At 43.5% G+C, this 19581-nt stretch overlaps 2 protein-coding genes across 3 annotated transcripts in view; one reads left to right on the top strand and one right to left on the bottom strand.

The window, feature by feature from the left end:
• LOC125060365 (nuclear RNA export factor 1-like) overlaps positions 1-19581 on the top strand; it is a 34968-nt gene that overhangs the window by 13765 nt on the left and 1622 nt on the right. For both annotated transcript variants that reach the window (XM_047665240.1, XM_047665241.1), the window contains exons 10-15: positions 2070-2304; positions 8823-8946; positions 9895-10111; positions 11904-12102; positions 13559-13731; positions 14651-14851. In XM_047665240.1, coding sequence (XP_047521196.1) covers positions 2070-2304; positions 8823-8946; positions 9895-10111; positions 11904-12102; positions 13559-13731; positions 14651-14851 — 1149 coding nt within the window. The remainder of the gene's footprint in view (positions 1-2069; positions 2305-8822; positions 8947-9894; positions 10112-11903; positions 12103-13558; positions 13732-14650; positions 14852-19581) is intronic.
• LOC125060364 (nuclear valosin-containing protein-like) lies at positions 16336-19281 on the bottom strand. The gene has a single exon (XM_047665239.1). The coding sequence runs from the start codon at positions 19163-19165 to the stop codon at positions 16550-16552; it is 2616 nt and encodes an 871-aa protein (XP_047521195.1). The 5' UTR covers positions 19166-19281; the 3' UTR covers positions 16336-16549.

The following is a 19581-nucleotide window of genomic DNA, read 5'->3' as shown; positions in this document are numbered from 1 at the left end:
CAATACAATTGAGGTTAACTATCCGTAGGTATTATCGAGTATTATTGTTGATTAAAACTGAAACATGAACCATTATTCATTGCTTATGTTTATTGCGTTTGTTACAGCAACGTTTTAGAAATATTCTATATATCAATAATAATAATAATAATATAATAATACTAATAAGGAGAAAATGAAGGCTTGGAGCGATATAACAGAGAAGTAAACATTTTAATAAGTACCTGCATCTCAAAAAAATGACCACATTATTTAATCAAAACATGTAATTTTTCAGATTTAATCTAGCAAATATAAGGACAAGAGACAAAAAACAATTGATGAATCAGTGGAAGTGCACTAAATTGAATACAAAAAAAGAGTTGTCATCTAATCGCCGTGAAACATCAAAAACTGGAGGTGGAACAAAGCCACCATCACCTTCTCGAGACACAATGGATATGGGCTATGGCAGAGATGATACCGCAACGGTTTGAAGTAGATTTCAATGAATTTGATTGTGATGGTGTCGAGGTAGGAATGTTAATTATAAATATGATGTATGGTGATGTTCAAGGTTCAACCTTTCAAGCATAGGCATATGCTCACAACAGTACTTTATTCCCCTACAGGTAGTTAGAGATATTGTAATACCTCAAAACATCCATGTTGCACTTGTAGTACCGAAACTCTGTCCAGCCAGAAGTGAGCCCATTCCCACTTATAATGGACAGTGGGTATAATACACCTTAATACCTGAGTGCGAACCACTCACCATGATACTTAAATTAATAGATGTTATTTATATATTTCAGGTTATTACAAATAAAATCATTTTGGAAACAATTGATATCCCAAAAGCCAACAATGACAAGGCAATAAATCAGTTTTGACATAACTTGAATACTAAAAAAGCCAAACAAAGGTGTGCACAACAGTGACAACATAACTTAACAATTTCATTATTTTGTAGGATTAAAGAAAGGTTAAAGAAAATCATGTCGAACTGAACAACAAGAATCCCCAAACAACTCCAAAGAAACCTACAAGGAAGACACCGGTATTATATTTAAATTATCTCTATCTCTAAATAGAATAAGAGAAAGTTGCTATCCAGGTCTGTAGCATGTGCTACAAATTATATTATTAACACATTTATATAATTATATTAATATAAATGTGTTAAAAAATTTATAATATGAATTATAAAAAAAATTAAGTTTTGCATGGACAGAGCTTAAATTAATATTCTCTTATTTGTTGCAGAAAGCAAGTAGTAGTTTTAGTTTTGGAGAAGCCTCGTAGATGCACAACCAAGTAATGATTAATTTAAAATTACAAACCGAAATTCTGATGAAGACAGTCACTTAAAAATAAATAGTATAATGAAATAAAAATGTTTTAAAGATAAATAGTGTTTTATTTGTTTAATGTAAGAGAATAATAATAAATATTTATTTAATTAATTTTTCAAATGTAAACTGAACTTTATTGACTTTAATGAATCCTTTTCCAGTCTTTGATTATTTAATTGTAATTAATTATTTGCATGCAATCAAAAACTATTTTTAATAATGCCAAAGAAGTATAACTTCTTACGCGCGTACATAAGTACACGCACCCTTTTTTTTTTATCTTACTAGCTAGACCGGTGTCCCGAATAGCAGAATAAGTATTTTAAACAAATAAAGAATCGACTGTTAGGCGGTACGATGTTCGCCAGGCCAGCTAGTTATATATATACTTTTTGCTAGCTGTAGGATTACAAAATAAATAAACAAAAGTTAGGCGAACTTCTTGAATGGATATAGATGTTTTTTTTACATTACACAACCTGTGACTCGAGCTTAGGACTCACATCCCTGAGGTTGTAGGTTCAAAAAAGTGCACCCGTTTCGAATACGCCTGCGAAGATTTTTTGGTGCATTTAACACGAAAATATCGTAAGGAAACCGGCCTTAGACCCAAAAATTCGACGGCGTGTTAGGTACAGAAAATATCTCGAAACAGATAGAAATCTGAGGGCCGGGCCTAAAACGTTGTCGCGTAATTTTTTTTCACCACTCCCGTAAACATTGTGTCCATTTCAGTTCAACTCAAGAAATTGCAAGTTCCTCGTCAACAGATGTCGTTCGGCATTACTGGCTCTGCATTGGCAAGGTTTTTCTATTCGTAAAGATGATGTCGAACTGATGATAACCATATCGGTGACGACGTTGAATACGAAAGTGTTGGAATACATCCCGCGATTGGTGATTAGGAATAGGCTGATTTGCGGTTACGACGGCCAAAAGATTGATTTGAGCGAGTTCACGTTGAAAAGTGGTGAGTTTTATAATACAGTGTAAACTCTTTATAACGAATTTGAAAGGAACGTTTTTGTTATTATAACCAATTACAATCTTATATATATAAATTACGCGTCACGTTGTTTGTCCGCTATGGACTCCTAAACTACTTAACCGATTTCAAACAAATGTGCTCACGGTGTGCAATTTGATCCAACTTAAATTTATATCCGCAATATTATTGTAAATTATTTGTTTATTATTTGACAGTCACAATTCTAACAGATGGTGCTCTGTTTAAAGTACCAACGTTTCACATAAGTTCTCCTACCGTTTCCCTTGAATAGTTTGCTATGTAATATAACAAAAGTTTTAGCCACAGCAACGCTTGGCCGAATCTGCTAGTAATTTATATATAGTAAGAAATTAACAAATAAAATTACTGAAAAAAAACAAATAAGATTACACGAAATTTACCACACAACTACTATTAATTAATAAAGAACACATAACCACAAATTCAACAACAATAACTGTAAGTGACGTCTATATTACCTAGTGCGAGGCGGCGAAGAAGTGAGCGCGCCTTTCCCGTTTGCTTTTGTTACACACTCCCTCTAGAGGGGTGTGTTTAAGCCCGTTCGGGGCTATGCCCCCTTCGGGTGGTGTGACTTCTCGCGCCCTGCTAATACAGGGCGGTACGGGGTCGAGGTTTCTCCTCTTGGTGGGGGCTGCAGCGCGCAAGGAGACGTTGGCCTCAACTCGCTGCGCGCAGCCGATGGGGTCTATTCCGGGGTGTCAATCCGGTGGTTTGGGGCCAAGGAGTATTCTCGACTTGGCCCTGGTGTCTCAATGGTTGGTATCGGGCAGCTACGCGGCTCGCGGTCAAGCTCCGCCGGGTGAGACCCCCGGTGGCCCCGGGGGAGGCCCAGCGAGGCGACCAGCGGTCGTAGCCGCGGTTGCTGCCCTGGTGTCACGTCCGGTGGTTGGGGTATCCGCGGAGAATAGCTCACGCGGATACCTGTATTTGTCTGGTGGCCTGGAGTGCCACGGCGCGATGTCCTTGAGGTGGGGATGTTGAGAGGCGTCCGCTCGATCAAACATCCCCTTGGCGAGCCGTGCGACGAACTCGTCGATTGACTCCATCCTCAAGTCCCGCGCTATGGTGGTGTTCCTAACGTAGCGGGGGGCCCCCACTGCGCGTCGTAGGTTGATGTTTTGTACGGCGCGCAGTCTCTGGCGGTGGGTCTCCTTTGTGTAGGAGTACCACGCCGGTGCCGCGTACGTTAGGTGTGGGCGCACGTACAGTTTGTAGAGCGCGAGCTTGGTCTGGAGGGGTAAGTTGCCGTAGAGTAGGGGGTAGAGCGCGTACGTCGCACCCTTGGCTCTCCCTACTGCCCTGTTGACATGGTGCCGCATTGTGAGTCGCCGGTCTATGGTGACCCCTAAATATGTGACCGGCGTCTTCCACGGCACGTCCTGATCCAGGAATCTCAGGGGCGGCGGCAACTTACTCTGGCCAAAGGCAATCGCCTGTGTCTTGTTAGGGTTGGCGGCTAGTCTCCACTTTTCTAGCCACTCTGGCAGGAGGTCCAGAGCGCGTTGGAGCTTAACCGCAGCGTGCTTTATATTTAGGGATGTGGCCACGTACGCCGTATCGTCTGCGTAGAGGGCCAAGGTGCACCCTTCTGGGCACGGGACGTCGTCAGTATACGTGGCATACAAGATTGGAGACAGCACGCTGCCTTGTGGTACACCCGCCGTGATAGGTCGCGGTCTCGACGCAGCCTCTCCCGTCGCTACGAAAAACGTGCGATCAGTGAGAAAGGCGCGGAGCACGGCGACTATGCGGCGGGGCAGTGGAGATTCGGCGAGCTTCAACACGAGGCCATCGTGCCAGACACGGTCGAAGGCCTTTTCCATGTCCAGCATGACGGCTGCGGCCGCGTTCTTCTTGTTCAGGGCCGTGGCTGCAGTGAAGAGCACCTTCGTCAGCTGCAACGTCGTGCTGTGCTCGCCGCGGAAGCCAAACTGTTCGGGCCTTGGCTGCAGGTAAAGTTGGATCCTCTGCAGCAGCAGCCTCTCGAACAGCTTCGACTGCGTCGAGAGCAGAGTGATGGGCCGGTAGCTCTCAGGTCGGGTAGAGTCCTTCCTGGGCTTCGGTATTAGGATCACCTTGCCCTCTTTCCAGGTCTTCGGGAAGTGGAGGGTCCGGAGGATTCCCGTGAAAAGGCGCGCCAGCGCGACAATCCACCTCATCGGCAGATGGCGCAGCGCCTGGTGGGTGATGCCATCCGGTCCTGGGGCCTTCTTCAGCGGCAGTCGTCGGATCGTCTTCCGCACTTGCGATGGCGAGAAGAAGATCCCGGCTTCGTCAAGTGGGATCGGGCTCGACAACCGGGCCTCGACAGCGCTCTCTACCTCAGCCACACGCGTAGGGGATGTCGCGGTGTTCGGCGAGAATTGGCGCTGGAGGTGTTCGGCGAAGATTTCGGCCCGATCGGTGTCATTGTAGGTGATGACGCCGTTGCTGTCATACAGTGGACGCTTCGGCTCTGGAGTCCGGTAGAGACGGCGGCATAATTGGAAGAGGCGAGTAGGCTCTGTAGTGGCCTCTCCCAGTGAGTGCTCCCACGTGCGCCGCGCGTGTGTCGCCAGTTCGGCCTTGACACGCTCGGCGAGGCGGTTCAGCTGCGCCTTCAGCACTGGGCAGCGATTGCGCTGCCACTGCCTCCTGAGTGCGCGCTTCTGTTTTATCAGTCTTTGCACGTGGGGAGCGAGGTCTGGGCGTATGATCTCCGGCGGACGCGTCGTGGTAGCTTCCGCCAGAGCCGCCTGGAGTTGCCGCGTCATGGACTCCGCCATGTCGTCAACGGCGCCTGGTGTCATGTCCGGTGGGCCGGGTGCAGGGGTGTCTCCAATGATGGACTCGAAGGCGTTCCAGTCGGTGACCCTGCAGGTGCGCGCAGGCGGGGATGGTGCCCCCGCGACGATGCACAGCACTGGCTGGTGGTCCGACTGGAATTCGTCCATCAGTACCTCCTGCGCCAGGTGGAGGCCAGGCCGGTTGTGTACCACCAAGTCTATGATGTCCGGCCTGTGGGTGTCTATCCTTGGGTAGTGTGTCGCGTCTTCTGGCCCGCACACGGTGTAACCTCGGGTCTCGGCGTATTGTAGAAGTCGAATCCCCCGCGGGCTGTTGGAGTGCGAGTGCCAGCTGATGTGCTTGGCATTCCAGTCGCCCGCGAGGATTGTTGGCCTCTGTTTGAGCGTGGCCTCCAATTCGGCCGGGATGAAGTTAGAGCCAGGGGGAGCGTAGATGGCCAACACTTCTGTGGGCTGGCCACCCAGTTCCAGCTCTACCCCTAGCGTCTGGATGCCAGTGTGATTTGTGGCCTGGATGGCACGATGAGGAATCCTCCTTCTAATCAGTACCGCCAGGCCACGTATGGGCGCCCCGGTGATCGCCTGGTGCTCTTCGCGGTAGACGAAGTAGCCCGCAGCACTCAGGCGGTCGGTGGAGCGCAAGTGTGTTTCGGAGATGAGCGCCACATCCACGTCTTGGGTACGCAAGATGTGACGCAGGTGGTGGCCTTTTCCCCGAAGGCCTGCGGCGTTCCAGTGCAGGAGGCGTAAGTTCATCTTCTTTGTTTTCTTACGCCTCTACTGCGCCCTCGGCGTCCTGCACGATGATCGGACGGGGGCGGGTATAGGGCGCCCATCAATTCGTTGACCGCCCTGTCAACCGCTTCAACGATCGCCGCCTCAATGGAAGGCGTCAGGCCCCCCAATGGGCCCCCACTGTGGGGGCGTGCGGCTCGCTGTCCGGCGGCTCTGGTGGCTCCATCGGCTGGAGCGGAGTCGGCGGCGGCCCTACTGGGGCCAGCCTCGGCTTGCGCAGAAAACTCCGCGCGCGGGGGGGCGGGGGGTTGCAACCCCCCCCGACCTCTCCTACCTCTGGGGCGCCTGCGCTGACCTCGCAGGGGCTCCGTAGGGTAGGAGATGATGTCTACATCTCGATGGTACGAAACGTGCTGCCCATGGGCGCGCGGCTCAGCCTGCGCATGCGTGCGCGGCTCGTCTCCATGCTTTGCGGGTGCACGGGCAGAAGCGCCAGGTGCGCCATGCGCACCACGCGCGCCCCGCGCGCCACTTGCGCCAGGTGCGCCAGGCGCGCCAGGCGCGCCATGTGCGCCACGCGCCTTCGAGGCGCCCATGCCCCGTGTGGTGTGTGCCACTGTGCCGGCGCGCTTATTGCGCGCCTCCTCCTTTAGCACAGGGCACGTGCTATGGTTCGCCGGGTGCGCCCCCTTGCAGTTGACGCACTTCGGCGTTGCCCCCTTTGGCAGGGGGCAGTCTGTGGCGTGGTGTCCCTCCCCGCACCTCACACAGGCTAAGGCCCGGTGGCATTGGTGCGAAGAGTGTCTAAATCCTTGGCACCGGTGACATTGGGCGGGGCCCCTTTTGCCCCGCCAGGACTCGATCGTGACCCCCGGTATACACAGCAACTCCTTGATGTCATATATAGCGGGGGTGAGGTCGGGGGTGCGGCGCAGAATAACTAGGAAGATACACCCCGGTCTACCCTTCCTGGCGCGTATGGGCTGAGCGTGTTCCGGCTCAAACCCGAGGTCGCGCAGCTCTGTCATGATGGCCTCGGGCTCCGTGTCCGCCGGAACGCCCCGCACTGCCACCTTCAGCTGCCTGTCAGCTGGTAGGGAGTAGGAGAAGTAAACGACGTTGACGCCGCTACTCTCCAACTCCCCAAGGTACCGTTGTACCACACGGTACTCCTCTTCGTCTTCGGGGATGATTTTCAACCCCTGCCCAAAAGCGCGCGCGTTGACCGTGCGCCCGAGCCTTTTTTTCATCTCCCTGACATGTACCGTCCAGTCAGGGAGGGACTCGATCACAAACGGCGGATATTTCGGCTTCGATGCGGCGGGGGGCAGGGGTGCGAGGGGGGGCCGGCGGGCTACTGCCGGCGATGCAGTCGTCGCGGCGTACGAATTCGCCGCGTCTTGAGGCGCTGATTGAGCCGTCGCTTGTGGGGGTGCGGGAGGCACCGTGGTGGGCGTCGTGCCCATGGGCGGGGCGGTCGTCGATAAATCCGTGTCCGCCGTGACCTGCGGCTCCGTTTGAGCCGCCACTTGATGGGGTGCGGGGGGCGCCATGGTGGGCGTCATGCCCATGGGCGCATCCGCCAGGCGACGACGGCTCGGGTCTCTCTGAGACAACGGCGCCTGCGGTTGCGGCGGCATCCGATGGCGGCATATGGCGGGAGATGGCGGCGTCGTCTGTGCGCACATGCGCTTGGGCGCCGTCCCGGCGGCGTCCTCGTAAAAGTCCTGCGGCGGCGGGCGGCGTAAGGAGAAATTATGCGCTCGCCTCGCTTCGGCGAGCGCATTGTGTTCGTCGCTTGATAGCGGCGATGTCATGACACCCTGCTCCAGTAGGCGCCTGCGGGTCTGTGAGAGGTACTCGCACATGGCACGTGCGAGCCCGTCCGTTGCGTACCGGCCTATGATTGTCTGCGCAACAAAAAACGCATCCAACTCATATCCGGCCCGCGCGGATACGGGCTGCAAAGGCCGCAGGTCGCCCTCTAGGTACGCGATCAGCTCTTCAGGATCGCGCCCATGGGCAGGGTTGTCGCCTTGATAAGATAGGTCTGATAAATCTTTACTTACAGGATTTATTATTTGATGAGGTTGAGGTCGGTGCGGGGTGGCGACAAGGGCGCTCTCGTCGTCCGTATACCGCGACGAGAGCTGCGGCCTAAAATCGCCACCGTGGGCACTTACACTTTCACTTAAGTTTATATTTAAATTTGCATTTAAATTTACATCCGAGGTCGTACGCGATATTCCGCGTTGGTCACTAATTTCCTCCGCGGGGGAGGGGTTGTGGGGGGCCGCTGCGTCGGGGTATACGCCAGCCGTATACCGCGACGAGAGCTGTTCGTAGGAAATGTTTTTATTTACACTGTCTTCGGCTCCCGGTCCCAGGGCTCGATCGCTACGCGAGCGAGAGTCAAACCTGGGCCGGTCTGCCATACGCGACGCGGGTGTAATTGTGGTTGACGACGGCGGCGGCGGCGCGGCTCCACCGCGCGAGCGGGAGCGTTCTTTGGCGCGCGGGCCAGACTCGTCGCGACGGGATCTTCGCTCCATAACGGGAGCTGGAGTCTGCCAGGCACAGCCTGGACACCTTAGTTTGGTCCGCGCATGCGCATCCCCCGGTGAGACCCGCTGGTGGGAAGCCGGGATAGGCGCAGCACTTTCCTTACCTTGGTGCCGGCGTAGTATTTAGTGCAGGCGGCTCCCTCGTTCGGTGTTTGTTATTATCTTTACTTAATAAAGATTTTAAACAAAACGCGATAAAAGAAAAGGCTCGTGTGCTCAACAGGGTGGCAGACAGCTGTACTGAGCGCGCCACACCACGCGCCGTGCTTTTATAGCCTGAAAACCAGTTCAGTCCAGTATACCCTACTCGTACGCTTTAGTTGAGTTTTTACAGCTTATTATATATATACTTTATTACTTCCTATTACAGATATAAGTAACTTTATATATTTCCCATTGAATCGTCCAACGAACCAAGCTGAATTAATAGACCTTATACAAGGTTGTGATTGGGAGAATTTGGACCAGCTGGACTTATCGCACAATCGGCTTACGTAAGTACTTACGTGTGACCCAAAACCTCTCAGTCATGGGACCGTCATATAACTGATTATCTTGCCGCTTTTTACTGACCGACTTCAAGAAGGTTCTCTGTTTGATCTTTATGTATGTATTGTCCGATATTGGATATATGGGCTTTTGAAAGTGTATGTTTGTCCACAAATATCTCTTAGGGAGCGTTCAAGTATTATGTCACGAAATTTTTTGAGATTATTGACCCCCCCCCCCATGTAACGCGCCATAACGTATTTCTGTACCCAAGTTGTATAGTAACACGTTTCGTAACCACCTAGTGACTCTTTATACCTAAAAGTTACCATTATGTGGTGTAAAGTACTGGAAAGTCGAAAATAATATTAACAATAACGCGTAAATCAATCCCGGCCCCGCATCGTACGTTACAAATAGAATACACCCCCCCCCCCCCCTTCCCAAAATTCGTTACGTAATACTGGAACGCTTCCTGAGTCATGTCGAGATACTCATATGATTTATATCAACCTGTCAATGCAATTGTAGTTTTTTTTTACATTACTTCAATTGTTTTCTGCAATTTTTAAAGCAGTAGTAGTGTTAACTTCAGCTTACGATTTTCATCACTGAGGTCGTAGGTTCGAACCCCGGCTGTGCACCAATGGACTTTCTGTATATGTGTGCACTCGGTCGTACGGTGAAAGATAACGTCGTGAAAAACCGGATTTCCACAAATCCAAAAAAAGGTTTAGATCACGTATACCTCACCTACTTGCCTATGAGAGAAACCAATAATAACGAAACAGATATATAAATCTGAGGCCTAGATATAAAAGGTTGTAGTGCCATTGATTTTTGTAAATCAAGTTTTCACGTTGTTCAAAGTTTGAACTTAGAAAAAATATTAGCTACCTTTTAAAATGCAGTAAAAAGTGTCTACCCTCAATTAAACTTCATTATTTTTTTAGATCAATACAAGATTTTGACCTCGTATCAAAATTACCTAAATTGCTACACTTAGACCTCTCATATAACTTACTGGATAATATTCAATCAGTGTTGCCATTGCGAGGTTTAATGTTGCAATCGTTATCGCTGGAAGGAAATCCCTTATGTTTGAATTATGTGGACGGAGATTATTATATAAAAGTTTTTCGGACACTGTTCTCGTGTTTGAGAAAATTGGTAAGTTTTTTATTTTGTTCCTGAATTTATCAGTAATTTAGTATATAAGTAATTTAAAAAAAAAGGGGTAAACGGTCAGATGGCAGCTGATATGAAATGATACCGAAGGCTCGCAAGTGCGTTCCGGATAAGAATCGGGAATCTTTGTCCCCAAATACTCAAATTGTTGGTACTCCGATTTTTAATTACGTAGAATTCTGACAGCTATCATTTTTTGACATGTCAGAAATGGCAAACCTTTTTGGCCGGGCACACTTTTCAATTTCAATACAGAGTCTGAACATCTGAGTCTATACATACATTTTATTTGTTAGTGAATGTATCCATTTCATTAAGCGCGGTGCTACACATTCCAAGTAGTTTTACGGCGTGTGATAATTACGTCCCAATCAATCAATCAATTGGACAGACGCGACGTGACAGCTAACATTTTAGTTTTTTAAAAAGGTTTACTATACCTGAAATTAGTAGTCAGTGATGCCAGCTAAAGAATAGAATAAAGTAATAAAAGTTAAATGGTCAAATTTAAAAAAAAAGAAAAGTTAATGGGTCAAATTTTTCCCTTTTTCGGTGGAGAACTTTTTTAGTATTAACACTTATGAAATGTCAGAATTCTACGGAATGAAAAATCAGAGTATAGTCGAAATGGTTCAGAAATACTTAAATGATTCTTAATCCAATTCGTACAGGAATATCGCTAATTTTCGAATTTTACCCAAAGGCCTCACTCACATTGATCAAATGGTTTTGTCATTTTCAATCTTCTCACTAGGCCCGTGGTATCAAGATGTTTAGAAGACAAAACGCTTGGCAATAGTTCTAATTATATTGTTATCTTTGAAGTAATGTGAATATGTGTGTAATGATGACTGTGGTAAATCACAGAACAGATATTTTTTTTACTTATGTAACTTTAATGACGTTGTGGTTTATGACATTTTGCTTTGAATAATTGTAATGTAGAGGGAGGGTAAAACTTGCTGAGTTTCTTGCCCGTTCTTCTCAGAACAAGGCCTCCTGGTATTTTTGCGAACGGATGGTGTAGTCTTGCTCTTTCGCGAATTTTGTAAACGTTTTTAATATTCATAAGCATAATAAGCATAACGCATCTAAACTTAATAAACGTATTTTGATTGATTAATTGGTTTAATAGTCTTATCCAATATCTTAATGGACTCTGCGCCAGTGAAAGTTGATCCTAATACTAGATTTTTATTTATTTATTTATTTACACTTCGTTGCAAATAAAAGAAACACAATACATAAAAATTATAAGGGATGCAACGGGTGGCCTTATCGCTAATAAGCGATCTCTTCCAGGCAACCCTAGTTAAGAGAAAATCTAAAAAAAAAAGAGAAACATGCTTGCGAGAAGTGCAGAATCCATAATCTAAAGTAATACAAAAAAATAAAAATATTAATAACAAACTAAAAACTTAAAAGCTAATCTAACAAATACATGAACAGCGAATAGTGATGTAAAAGGAAACATAAGAATTATACAAGTCACGATTGATGAGGATAGGATTTTTTTTTTATAGAACGGGGGGCAAACGGGCAGGAGGCTCACCTGATGTTAAGTGATACCGCCGCCCATGGACACTCTCAATGCCAGAGGGCTCGCGAGTGCGTTGCCGGCCGGCGTTGATAAGCTTAAGAAATGATTTTACAGAAGAGTTTTTGTCTATTACACTGGATGATACTAGAAAAACCGTCTCGATGGAATGCTTTTGTGTTATCAATCAACGATATATCAAGAACACAAACAGAACTTTAGTAATGAAATTTTCAGGACGGCGTCTCCATTCAAAGAGGACATCAAATGCCGGAATTGAAACCATGCTATTGTTTGATTGACGCTAAACCGTTAGTTGAGAAGTTTGTGAGCTACTTCTTTAGGCTTTTGGACCTTGAGCCGGACAAACGAAATCCTATACAGGAAATGTATCATAAAGATGCAGTGTTGACTATTACCAGTAAGATTAAATTACGTAAGTAAAACCCATACGTATTAGCTAAAAAAAAAGTGGCGCTACAATCTTTTTAGGTTAGTTTAGGTCTGGGCCTCAGATTTTTGTATGCTACCTAGGTAACGCTGAAAATGTTTTTAAAATGAAAAACTTTTTTTTTTTATGGCTCTGGCACGATTTGTGCATTAGCCAGCGTCAAGTATAGGATTTTTTATAATTCGTGCTAGTCTTTAGAAATTCGACCGTGTCCTACATGTGCGGTTTTAGGCACTCGCCCGGTACCGCACAACCCTCCCAAAGGCCGAGAATCGAACCCGGCACCCCTCACCTAGCTGCCTTAATTAATAAGACCGCTAGGCTATGAGGCCGCTAAAAAAAAAACGACTTAATGTAGAAAGTTGCCAATACTTTTATTGTTTTTCGAAGTAATCTCCGTTCCTATCTACACATCGTCGCATTCGATGGAACCACTGAGAATAGCAGTGGGCCCATTCTTCCTTAGGGGTCTCTTCTATGGCATTTTCGTATGCTTTCACCGCATCTTCAGAGCTCATAAGCGAATACCTCGAACTTTATCTTTAGTTATGGGTTCAAAAAAATTGAATTCAAAAAAAGTTTTCATTAGCAATGTTTCTAACTGGACAATTCTAAACATTTTCAGTGTTACCCACGAATTAGATTTCATGATCAGGTTTCATGATCGTTTGTCAATCTAATAGGCAAGTAGGTTATCAGTCTCCTGTGGCTGACACACGTCGTCTTATTGGGTCTAGGCAAGGTTTCCTCGCGATTTTTTCCTTTACCGTTCGGGCGAATGTTAAATGCGTACATAGCTCTACAGATAATGTTTAATTCCCGAATAGGGGCTGTTCAAGTATTACGTAAAGCATATTTACTGTAATTTATCCCCCCCCCCCCCTTTCCTCTTGTCAGCAAAAGTAAGCAAAGCTCTCAAAAATAATAGTACATAAACGTATTTATTTTTTGTAGGAATCCTCGAAAATGCATTTTATTTTCAAGCAGACAATATGTGTAAAAAAGTAAATAATTACTGTTGACGTAATCACAAAATAAGGAAATCAATGACTAGTAATATGCAGAAAAGAATAGATTGTGATAGGAACTAAATATGTCATAATGATAAACTAAAATATTACGATTTTTTCCAGATTATATATAAAAATTTACAAATTTAATTTAAATCGTGACTACTTAATTCGTTTAATCAGTGACTTTGAAATACACACACCGTACTTATTACTGCATATATATATACCATCATATAGCGTGGCGACGCGTCGCCACGGCATGCGTCGCCACGCCAGAAATCGGTTTCACGTGCGGTTATAGATGTTTCACATCAAAATACAAATATTGTGTCTTTCGCTGATACGTTCCTTTACGCCTCTTTAATTACGTTTTTTAAGCGACCAACTCGAAGTAAAGAACGTTAATTTTTAAACTAAGTTTCTTTAAGGTTACAATCACGAATACAGCCTCGTACGTCAGCTGTTCCTTCGCAGCCGTTGCTTAGCGGAAGGTAATTACGACTTCGTCCAAGGTTCGGAAAAAATCGGTAAATTGATACACAAGTGGCCGCACCTTCGACACGATATACATTCCTTTAACATCGACGTTATGATGCATACGGTAAGTAAGGCTTATATTCGTTGTATTTTGAATTACATTGAACAATTAAATGCTAATACACAATGATAATAGGTAAACAAATAATGCTTCTAAATTTACTTCTACCTTTTTTTTCTTTTTTTTTTACTTTTTGGCAACAGTTTACTTCTACCTTTGTCTGTGGCAATACGCTCTGCGTGAGGCTATTTAAAAAAAAAAAACTTTTTTTGCGAGAACTGACAATAAATCACGTCGCTATTTTAAATCGCCAAGTTGTTTGTATTGTTAGAAGCTGCAACATTTATGCGATTTTAAATACGATATAATAATCTTAATATATATAAATTACGTGTCACGTTGTTTGTCCGCTATGGACTCCTAAACTAATTAACCGATTTCAATCAAATTTGCACACCGTGTGCAGTTTGATCTAACTTAAAAGATAGGATATAGACCAGTGCCGATAATTTTTGAAACCAAAAAAAATTACAGTAGGATGAAACCCATTAGAAAAGCAGGGGAATATGATCAAAATGAAAGGAAAAATAAATTACGGTCGATCTAAGGTCGGGAAGGGGTAGGGGGGGAGTTTTAAGGGTAAAAAACGGTTTACCTCGATTTCCGGCAAAACTAAAAGTCCTAAGAAATCGAGATAAACCGCTTTTACCCTTAAAACTCCCCCCCCTTCCCCTTCCCGACCTCAGATCGACCGTAATTTATTTTTCCTTTCATTTTGATCATATTCCCCTGCCTTTCTAATGGGTTTCATCCTACTGTAATTTTTTTCACTTTTTATTTATTTTGAAGGCTATCTGCACTGGTCTAATAGCTTACATCTTAATTTATAATATTGGATTTTAACATTCGGGAGTTCGATAGTCGTTTCTGAATGTTGGTATCTTGCTTATCAAGATTTTAAGTCAATTATAAATTTCTCTAGGAAACACAAACTCTACTCCGAATTAATGGTATTGTTAGTACAAGCACCGAGTCGTTGGCTGATGATGAGAAGGTCTTAGCGTTCACAAGAACTGTCCTACTTGTATGCGAGGACGGGATTGAGTACAAGATCTATAATGAGATGCTGTATTGGGATGAAGCTACAAAGGAATGTGCCGCAAACGCTTTCAGAGTTGCCATTGTGAGTATTATTTCAAAAACAAACAAGTCCTTATAGGTATGTTATCTAAAGCTGGCGGCTTCAACACATTTACACTTTGTGCTTGTGTAGTGTCTGTGAATAAGCGCGAGACGTGATGTCAAACTGAAATACAATCACAAATACATCATGAAAAGACTGTCCGTCTCTCTCGCGCTCGGTCAAGCTAATGAGTATAAAAGAGACAGTTATTGTTTTTCTTTTGCTACTGTTTATGTTGATCTTTACTGTTTGATATTATTATTATTTTATACATGTTGATCTTTTTTCAAACATTACCAGGGCAATCTCGTGAAATGGTGCACAATGTTTTTAATTATTTTAATGAAAAAATGCTATATTTAATTTGACATCAGATGCGACTGGGGTTTCTAAGAGGAGTATTGAAAGAATAGTTAGTGAAGTAAAAGTGAAGTGTGTTGAGCTAGATGGAGCTTATGTCGAAAAATGAAAAATTATTTACAAGAACTACTGTTTCACGTTCTTGGTCTGGCTTAGAACTTTTGGATCCACCCTCGTATGCACCCAATATTTATATGTATTTGACACATTTTTATTTATTTACAACCCACCCAACCTTACTAAAACCAGAGTGGACTAAAATGTATAGCATGGCAAAAAAATCATATTTTGAAACATTCTGTATGTGAAATTGCATTAGTGTGAGTACTGTGAACCCGCCAGCTTTCGATAACCGACCTATACGTGTAACAATAATATTTATACCGTGCATAGATACTATACGTTTTTGAAGACCAATACATTTGCCAGCCACTGTAAAAATAGTTAAAGAGCTAGATTTTTGTGTATCAGAAGATTTATGATCCTTTATCGTTAGTACTTGACAACTTTTGTGTCTTAAGACACGCCAGATTCCTTAGTACGTAGCCGGGGTTCGTACTCACTACTAGCTAAGCTAAAACTGGTCCATAGTAAATTATCTGACCGCCAGTACCACATAGGTACTTTTACTTATTATTTATTTATTTTACAATACATGGCATGCTTGCACGGCATGCTTTATACGTTATTGATAAATAACTATTTATTTATGCTTATATCAACTAAATGTGTTTTTATTTCTTTAAAAGGCCTCAACGAATGAAAGAATTTTGATAAAATAAACTAGTAGAACAAAGGCATTGACAAGATTTTATTTTTTATTTTCAATGTAAAACAATGAACTTTCTAAAACGCTAAATATTTCTAGTGGTTAGCAAGGATGTTCGCATAAAACGTATTTTATTTTCTTGTAGATATGAAGAATGTATCTATAAAATCTATTGACTCATAAAAAATAATCGTTAGTATTATTAAAATAATGGGTGTGGATTTTTTATAAATTGCATTTAATTATTACTTCATTTTATTATAATTGAAAAAAGGTTAGATTTGTATATTGCATAAGAATTTTCATTAAATTATGTTTGAGTGGTCTTAAGGTCAAGTTAGGACTAAAAATAAAGTTTAAATAGTAAAAATACTTTATTTATTGCAACTTAAGACATATCAACTACATTATGTACACACAATCACTGTAAGATATTTTTGGGGTAAAAAGTATATATTATAAGGCTAAGTCTTAAGGCAAAACATCAAATTATTAAAATTGATCATGACATATAAATAATTTGATAAAAAAAACAGAATGTGATGCATGTATGAGACTAAATCAGTATGCTACACAGTGTCCATACACTCCTCGTTTGTTGGTTCAGTCTCCATTTCCATCTCTTTCTCATCAATACCCTCTGCATATTTTAATCGCAGTTTTTCATAATGTTCCCGCTCCTTTTGTGAAACTGAAGGTTTACATTTGCTCAGTGCAGCTCTAAAGTCATTAAAAGTAACAAATATATCGCCCTCCAGGGTTCCATTTGTTATATGCGTTGTCAATGAGTTGGTTGCAGCTGCTCGTAGTAAACCAGACAAATCTGCACCAGTATAGCCCTCAGTTAAATCTGCAAGGACTTGCAAATCTACATCTGGTCCTAACTTTGGCTTAGTCCCACATTTAGTAAGCTTCTCGAGAATGTCATGCCTGTCATTCTTTGCTGGCATGCCAACATACATAATACGATCTAGACGTCCTGGTCGTAATACAGCTGGATCAATAATATCTGGCCGATTTGATGCAGCAAGTACAAAGACACCTTCTCGGCTCTCAATACCATCCATTTCAGTTAGCAATTGATTGACAACTCTTGTTGAGCCATTGTTATCGTGGGAGCTACGTCTTGGACATAAAGCGTCAAATTCATCAAAAAATATAACACAGGGAGCAGAGTTCCTTGCTCGTCTGAAACATGTTCGTACAGCTCTTTCACTCTCACCTACATACATGTTCAGCAGCTCTGGTCCTTTGACAGAAATAAAATTGACCCCAGCTTCGTTCGCAACTGCCTTTGCCAATAAGGTTTTACCACACCCTGGTGGACCACAGAGTAGGACACCACTTGGTGCAGCCAAGCCTAGCTTTTTCATTTGTTCGGGATACTTCACAGGAGCTAATACAGCCAACTGTAAATCTTTTCTAACCTGGCTTAAAGATCCCACGTCATCCCATGTGACATCAGGTACTGTAACAATACCTTCTCTGACAGCACAAGGTTTTGTTGTTTTAAGTGCCTTAAGGAAATCTTCTTGGCTCAGTGCAAGGCCTTGAAGTTTGTCAGATGAATACGGAGTAGTATTTTCTAATAAATCTAAGACTTCAGCTACAGGATCAATTTCAATGTTGGGTTCATCAATATTATTGCTTTCTTGTATGGGCACAACAGCACCTTCAATGTTAGGCTCCTGTGGAACTGCCTCATTACTTTGCAGAGGTGGTTGAACATCAGATGTGTTTTTTTCTGAATCTCCAGTCTCATCTGCTGTTACATTTGATGTAGGTTCTTCTACTTTTTCCCCATTTGGTATAGTATCTTTTGGAATTTCACTGGTTGTGATACTTGCTATGTTTTTTTTAGTTTGTTCTTTTTCTAATTGTTGAATATCTTTGAATATTCTTTTTACTGCATAAGTACTTGCTTTATTTACTAATGCTTGTAAATCAGCTCCCACAAAGCCTGGTGTAACTTGAGCTAAAACATTCATATCCACTTCTTCACTCAGTGATAAGTTTTTACATAAAATTGTAAGGATTTCTTTTCGGGCTTTTAGTGTAGGAATACCTAATGTTATTTCTTGTTCAAGACGACCCGCTCTTCTTAAAGCTGGATCTAAAGTATCAGGATTATTTGTTGCTGCCAGCACTAAAACACAAGAATTTTCCTCAGCTAAGCCATCTAAACATGCCAATAATTGGGCCACCATTCTCTTTTCCATATCTTTTTGAGCATTTATTCTATTTCCACAAACAGAATCAATTTCATCAATAAATAATATGCAAGGTGATTCTGAAACAGCCCGATCAAAAAGCTCTCTTATCCTCTCTTCAGATTCTCCTGACATGCCACCCACTAATTCAGTTCCACTAACTGCAATAAAGGGTAATTGTAATTTACCAGCTATAGCATGGGCTAACAATGTTTTACCTGTCCCAGGCGGCCCGTGCAATAATGCCCCTCGGGGACTCTTTATACCTAACTTTGTATACACTTCAGGATGCTTCATATGTAAAACCAAATCGCAGATCTGTGTTATTGTCTCTGACAAACCCCCAACATCTTCAAAACCAACTTTAACATTCTTTGGTATGCCAATCTCAAATTTCTTTTTTGTAGCTACACTTTTTGTATCTGGTTTACGCTTTTTGTCTGCAGGGTTAGAAACTACAGGTTTTTGAGGTGCCTCTGAGGTATTATTTGTTTTACGAACCGGAATATGTGGGGTTATGGTTATTTGATCATTGATTTTTGGAAGTTTTGGCGCCGCACCACCCTCTTCGTCGCTGCTTATTATATCGATAGGTTCACCAGATTTATCCGTCTGGCGTCGAGAAGATGCCGATCGCTTTTTGTCTTGCATGTTGTACATTGTTAGTAAACGGTCGTTTAAGGCGCTGTTGTTATCGTCCAACAGCTCCAAATCGGACTCTTCCTCTGACCCTTCCGATGTGGATGCTCCGTCTAAACCGTAACTCTGTAGCACTACTTTATAAGCACTTTCGACCATCTGACAGAAAGCGTTGTCGCTCCTATTGTTATATTCACGATATCGCTCTTTGAGTGACCGCGCCATTTGACTAACATCCACAAATGTTTTATCGACATTTTCCGCTAAGTAGTTCTTTACACGTGAAACGATTACTGGGTCGTTTACCGTCTTTTGTCTGGTTTGATGTTTTTTCATTTTAACAAGTTATGTTTTCTGTGAAAAGTTATAATTGAAATCAGAAATGTAAAATGGACCCACGCCGTTTAAGAGTCTAACACACAAGTCGTAGTTTGATTATTTGACAGTTCACAGTAGTTGTTTGATGCGAAATTTTATTACAATTGGACGTGACATTGACAGTTCCGACTTAACATCGGGCGGCATAGACAAGTCAATATGTTTTTTTTTTAATAATTTTATGGCCTGGTAACGAGACCTTTAAGCCAAGTCAATATGTTGAGTTATTGGTGCGTTCCACTAAGCGTTCACAACGCTCACGCTCACGACCGCTGATTTCCCCATTCCACTTGATTGTCAATGTTACTGTCGTTAACTCAAGAATGGATTATGGAGCGTTTTGGGCGTTCATGTAAATATTACAAATGTGAAGT

Source organism: Pieris napi, chromosome 21, assembly GCF_905475465.1.
Source record: "Pieris napi chromosome 21, ilPieNapi1.2, whole genome shotgun sequence".
NCBI classification, from domain to species: domain Eukaryota; kingdom Metazoa; phylum Arthropoda; class Insecta; order Lepidoptera; family Pieridae; genus Pieris; species Pieris napi.
Note: the sequence above shows the minus strand (reverse complement) of the source record. Positions and strands in the feature narration are given on the sequence as shown.